General features: G+C 40.6%; 1 protein-coding gene across 1 annotated transcript; it reads right to left on the reverse strand.

Annotated features, from left to right (window-relative positions):
- Positions 1 to 565: 565 nt before the first annotated feature.
- Positions 566 to 2154, reverse strand: LOC142491084 (uncharacterized). Its single transcript, XM_075593397.1, has 2 exons — positions 2043 to 2154; positions 566 to 1677 (listed from the first exon to the last, which is right to left on the reverse strand). The coding sequence occupies exons 1-2, from the start codon at positions 2137 to 2139 to the stop codon at positions 578 to 580; spliced, it is 1197 nt and encodes a 398-aa protein (XP_075449512.1). The 5' UTR covers positions 2140 to 2154; the 3' UTR covers positions 566 to 577.
- Between the last annotated feature and the right edge of the window lie 4865 nt (positions 2155 to 7019).

The raw sequence follows: 7019 nt of genomic DNA on the forward strand, positions 1-7019 counted from the left end.
ACATCTATACCAGTTTAGATAGTACTATATATACACACACACACACACACACACAGTGTGTGTCTGTGTGTGTGTGTGCATATATCAATACATACTACATATATTTTTGTATAAATTCAGAGATGTTCTTGAAACAAGAACACATAAATGATTAAAGGACAACATTACAATGGCCACCAAAGGTAAGTAATATTTAACACAAAATCCTGCTGTACACGTACAAGAAAGATGTTTGCAGTTAAATAGGTGCTTTTATAATTGCATGAAAATAATATGCACATGCAATGATTACATCAATTAACACACCCAAATGCAATGTTTTGCTGCAAAGTCAATGGCAGCTTCTCTAAACTTAGCAACTGGCTCCTGGTGGACCATTACTGAACAGACGATTAAAACATAAATATTTATAACACTATTCATTAATTAGGAGTGTTAACATTTCCAAATCTTCACGTGTACAAGAACATACTTGAAAGTTTGGAAACAACACAGTCTTCAGCATACATACAATATTAATTAGATAATCTGAAGTCAACAAAACAAGGCCAAAGACATATTTTGTGAATTATAACATTTATTTTTTTTGTTCCTTTTGCGAGCGAGTAACAGGCCTGCTTGTTGTCTCTTGAATTTTCCTTTTTCTTTTGCCACCAACTTTAGGCACAACAGAGCCACTTTGAGTGGCCTCTGGCACTTCACGGGCAGGGCTTGTGGCCAGTGACTCACCTACAGGGCTTTTGGGCAGTGATTCACCTACAGGGCTTTTGGGCAGTGACTCACCTACAGGGCTTTTGGGTAGTGACTGTTCACCTACAGGGCTTGTGGCCAGTGACTCACCTACAGGGCTTGTGGCCAGTGACTCACCTACAGGGCTTTTGGGCAGTGATTCACCTACAGGGCTTTTGGGCAGCGATTCACCTACAGGGCTTTTGGGCAGCGATTCACCTACAGGGCTTTTGGGCAGTGACTCACCTACAGGGCTTTTGGGTAGTGACTGTTCACGGACAGGGCTTGTGCCCACTGACACATGTGAGCAAGTTGGTAGACACTGCACAAGTGATGGTTGGTCTGTTTCATGTGTGTCTTGTTTTGTTTTTGTCGCCTCCTTTGTAGGTGTCTGCTGCTGAATTTGTACAGATGGCAGCGGTAGGATGTCATCAGGAACCTGCACAGCAATGTCTGCTACTTGACCGGTAACATTTGGGCCTGGTGAATGAATATCAGATGAATGTGGTGAAAACTGACCTGCATGAACAGATCCTGCCTGTGAGGTGTTGAATTGTGGTACATTAGTCATTCTCCAGTAATTAGCTTGTGTTTGCTGAACAACTAATGCTTCGAATGAGGTGTTGATTTTTTGCAACTGTTTAGGCACTTCAATGAAGACTCTGTGGAGATGTGCCAATTGTGAAACTGTTTCTTCCTGCAGTGCAATCATCCTTTCCAGCACTGTCATCAGGTCAGAATGGCGACGATTTTCTGCTTCCACAATTTTTCCCTCAGAAGCTACAATTGCATCATATGTGGTATTTGCTGGACGTTTTGGCGGTAAATCAGTTTCAATTGGAACCTCTTCATGGTCACTTGCTTGTATTTGTGTGTCTATGGCGGCGGCGGCGGCATCATCATCATCATCATCATCATCATCATCATCATAATCCTCTTCATCATGTTCTACAAATAAATGTACACATTATTAAATGGCATGTTAATCTCTGCTGTGTTACTATGTAATTCTACTGTGTCAAAAGAAACAACTAACATGTTTCCATACGTTTTATAACCTCACATTAAAAACTACCTTGACTTAAGAATAATGTTTGGACTCAGTATGAAATATGAGTGAATGAAAACTTGCTGTAAACTCACAACTCCTACATGATAGTTAACATCACTAACACAATACATGTTGCCTTACACTTCATTTTCACATACACTAAGTAATCGTATTTAAAGAACATGTGCAAAACAATTAATGAACTTGACAACATAACATATAGAAGAGCACATATTATATGGCCACCAACTGATACACTCACCTTCTAGGTGTGTTGAGCTGGCTGACCCAGGTGAAGACACTTGTTCCCTCTCAGGTGACACATGTCCTTCAGGGGCAACTATATATAACAATAACATAAGTTTTACATTTACATGTGTAAATATTGAACAAACAGTTATTGTATGTTCTGTATTTATGAGTACGTAACAGCATCAGTTCCTTAACCCAAATGTGTGTGTGAAAGTGAACATAAATAGTTGTAATAACAATGTACATGCCTGTGTACTTAGAACTTTTGAGTTCCCTAACATAAAACATACTATGTTTCTGCAGTAATGCGTGAGGATAAATAGATAAAATTTGTACATAAAAATCATATGTTGTGTAGTGATATCAGTATCATAATGTACATAACTATCATGAGATGACCATTCACAATGGTTATCATGAAGGTGGTCATATTGCAAAAAGTGTTGTTTTTGGTAGAGGATATGTGTGGTACATTAATATAAGATGTGGCACACCTGAATGTGGCTGTGACTCAACAAGACAACACATGCAGTGTGTGATAATGTGTCGTTGATAGTAGTAGTTCAACTATAGATATGAGTGAACTAATGTGTGAGGTACGCTTTGATAAGTAATGAGTTGTTGGGGCATTTAGTAGCTAAAGTGAAGCTTTCAAATGAGTGTGATTAACTTCAGTTGTGCTAGTCAGGTTGTAAGAACGGTATTCACTTCCCCAAAAAGCCTAATCAGCAACACCTTTCAATTACTTGAAACAGGTGAAAATGGTGTGAACTAAGTTGACCCTAAAATGAGGCTGTAATTAGTGTGTGTGCTGAACCCCACCCCCTCTGTTGAAGTGTATGCTGTGATGAGATATTAATTGCAGCTGCTTTAACACAATGGTAGATGAGCTAAATAGTCGTGTGCAGTTTTTAAGTTATGAAAACAATGACATAAAATATGATACGTGTGCCTCATTATGCTGTCTGTATATGACTTAAAGCAAAAATTGACCTTTTCATAAACAACTATAGATGTGTTAGTGCAAGTGATGTTTGTAGGCCGTTGCATGCAATATATTTGATGCATGCTTAAAATAGGCAGTAATGTCATGTTTGTCGGAGTACATTAAATAAAATACACAATAATATTATACATATTTATGTTCTGTACCTGTAGCTAGTAATAATTTCTGATTAACATGTGTTACACATGTGTACTACCCTGTTGTTCCCCATCTTCGCCCACCATCAATTGCTTCCACTGCAGCAATGCATTTTGGGAATTCACATGTAAATGAGCACGCAATGGCACGTGCTATATTAGTTACTGCTTTTAGTAGGACTACAACATATATGTCTATTTTGATATATATATATATATACAGAATCAGACATATACATATATAGATGCAGGTATGCTTATATTGTGAAGACAGTATAAAAAGCAGTGTAAATATGCAAAATAACTGTAAGCAACGACACACCTAGTACAGTAATATTTCTCACCTGGTGGAAATTGTGAGGGATAAATTCCTATATCACGGTCACCAGGTAAGCCTTCCACGACGACGGGAAGTAATTTTGCCCGAAGCAGCTCCTCCAATGGACTTAATATGAGACGTTGTGGTGTCGGCCCACCTCCAGTGCCAGTAGCATGCACGCGTTGGTGTTGTATTTTCTTTTTCAATTTGGACCTAATATCATCAAATCTCTTGTGACAATTCCGCTTGTCCCTCACATGATTCCCACACGCATTGACACCAATGACTATTGTGTCCCACATTTCTTTTCTGCTTGCTGAACTTGTCCGCCCTTGAAAAACATATAAAATATATGAGGTAAATTAATAATAATAGAAGCACCAGTTTCCTACACTGCTAGCTGTTCCAAGAGATAGCAAACATGCTGTTTTAGGTGTAATATGTGAAGCACATGAGCATTCACTACTAAACCTATACATGTAAGCAAGGTTGCATTCATATTGTATGTAGTTATGGCAAATTGACCGCCTGTGTTTAGTTGTCCTTGTAAGGCATGATAAAAAGCTGTGTTTCCAGACTAATTAACATAGAAAGATATTCTGAACCCATATTTGCATATGAACAAAACTCAGATGACCTAGGATCACATGTATTTGAATAATAAATGTAAAGGTACACTTACCTAGTAAATGTCCATATATACTGTCATAGTGCTCCAGAATGCCAGTGACAAGAGCTGTATTTTCCTGGTCATTGAAGCGAGGATTACGTGGCTTCTCCACACGTTTCTTCCGAGCAGGTTTAGGGTCAGAGCTTGGCTGGTGCTGACTGGACTCTCCTTCTTCCAATGGAAGAGCCTCCAAAAGCTGCCCACCAGCAAGCACGCCACCACCATCCACCCCATCAGCAACTGCGCCACCAGCAGCACTCACAGCACCAGCACTCCCACTCCTAGCACCAGCACTCCCACTCCTAGCACCAGCACTCCCACTCCTAGCACCAGCACTCCCACTCCTAGCACCAGCACTCCCAGCAACAGCACTCCCACTCCCAGCAACAACACTCCCACTCCCAGCAACAGCACTCCCACTCCCAGCAACAGCACTCCCACTCCCAGCAACAGCACTCCCACTCCCAGCAACAACACTCCCACTCCCAGCAACACCACTCGGTGCACCAGCAACATCACTCCCCTGAACAGTACGTTCACTCCGACGCGTACTCGCACGAGTAGCACTCCCACCAGCATCACTCTTCCCATGCTTTGCGGGCATACTTCCAGCACTCACAAAAAACAGACAACTAATGTACAGCCAATCACACGAAACACTTCCACATATAAAACAAGACAAAGATGTAAACAAAACAACAATGGACAAAGCTCACCCAATGCACAACAAGTCTCTCCGTCAATATGCAAATGTTCAATCAGCCAGCTCTGTGCGTCTCTCTCTCTCTCACTCCCAACAACACAGAGAATGATTAGCAGTACACGTTGCCTTTAAATATGGCGCGCAATCCAATACATGCTTGTTTCGCCTGATTCAGCAAGATTTGTGATTGGGCAACCTATCAGCACCCCGCCACGCACGCCGATACACCTGTGTGTGATTGGATAATCATCGTGAGAGTGGGCGGATTTGTTTTCTGGTTGATTTTGAATGTATTCGGCACTTACTGCATGCGGAGAGGAAAAATCGCCATTAACATGACTAATCGGTAAGCTTGTCGATTTCACTTAATCGACGCTTACTGCATGAGGCCCTATATCCAATCAGTCTCCAAACCAAAACAATCCCATGTTTTAACTTTATATGAGGACTGGTGTCTGCGCCAGCCCCTCACAAAGGGCATTATCTCTAGAATATATCAGAGTCTATCTCCTATAAAAAGTAACCAAACTCCTGATAACTATATGGTATCCTGGGAAAAGGATTTTAATGTCAGTATAGACCTCGATATTTGGAAAGACATCTGGGAAGCCGCTTCCAAAAACAATTCATGTGTAGTAATTAAGGAGAATATTACAAGTTAATATTCAGATGGTACATGACTCCTGCCAGGTTACACTTTTTTCTCCCAGGTGTTTCCCCTCTGTGTTGGCGTGGTTGTGGTGAAGTGGGGAATATACTGCATATATTCTGGTCATGTCCCAAAATCCAACAAACATGGACGGAAGTGTTCGCCCGAATACACAAGATTTTAGGCATCACTGTCCCACATTACCTATTATATATAGTGCAAGGAATTCCAATGCCCAATCACACCAAAAAATAAGCTAAAGTAATATCCCAAATTTTAAACGCCACAAGGTGTACAATTGCCAAAAATTGGAAATAACCTGCCCCCCATCCCTAAACCAAATAAATAACAAAATTTGGCATATAGTTTATATGGAAAAACTCTCAGCCTATCATAACGGCTCTACCTCGCAATTCTTAGAGATTTGAGCTTTTTGGTTCCGTCATGCAGGTATATCCCCATATATAGACTAGTATGCTTGGAACAGAGTGATATATGTGGTATTTAAACTACAGTATTGTTTACTGTGTTATATTGTTACAAATGCAGTCCCTCCCCCCCTTCCCGGATCTCCCTCCCCTTTCCCTGATCTCCCTTCCCCTTCCCTGATCTCCCTCCCCCTTATTATTCCACAACCAGTTTATTTGTATTATTGTATTTCCCCCTTTTTTTTGTTTTTCTTTTTTGTATACCCTATTTTCTGTATATAAAATAATCAATAAAATATGTAAGTAAAAAAAAAAAGGGAGTGCAAGCTCCATAGCGTAATACTGTATGGTCAAATTTAATAGTACAAAAATAAAAATAAAAAAGGTCTCTTGGACATGCACTCACAAGAGGACAGATTAAAACAGCGTTCATGAGATAAAATCTCAATCGTAGTGACGTCACCATCAAGGTAAACAGCGGTCCAGTCGCCAGTAGAACAATAATCACCAATCAAGTGTGTTATAGATATTTGGGAAGGCACGCACACTGCAAAAGTCCTTATCAATAGGAAGCACCTCGGAGCTCAACCGCAGGGAGCCACAGACAGAATCCCAATTGAATCCTCACCCACCGCACACCACCTGTGCTTGGCTGGAGAAGCGCCCCGCCTCCCACCGCAGATAGAGTGTCCATGGATCACCAAAGAATAGTAACTGCAGCCATGCTTGGCCTTCCTTTTTGGTTTGCGAGTGGAACGGAGTGACGTCATCATGTGCAACTTAAATCCTGATGCGTTTTGTCACGTGACATGACTTCTTCAGAGGTCCCCAATCAGCAACAAGTCCATACTTAAATAGCTACTGTTGATAAGCAACTTGTAAATAGTGCCAGTATAACTACCAATTATGCATAACAACAAATCAGATGCACCTGATGATAGCACTTCAGTGACGCGCTTGTTGTTGGTTGATCTTAGTTACGTTAATTAAAAACATATACAACTACAGATAATATTTTAAAATGCATGCATGTACTTGGGGTAGTGAATAAAGAGATTATATAATCAAACCTCAA

Source organism: Ascaphus truei, chromosome 3 (genome assembly GCF_040206685.1).
Source record: "Ascaphus truei isolate aAscTru1 chromosome 3, aAscTru1.hap1, whole genome shotgun sequence".
Classification (NCBI taxonomy): Eukaryota; Metazoa; Chordata; class Amphibia; order Anura; family Ascaphidae; genus Ascaphus; species Ascaphus truei.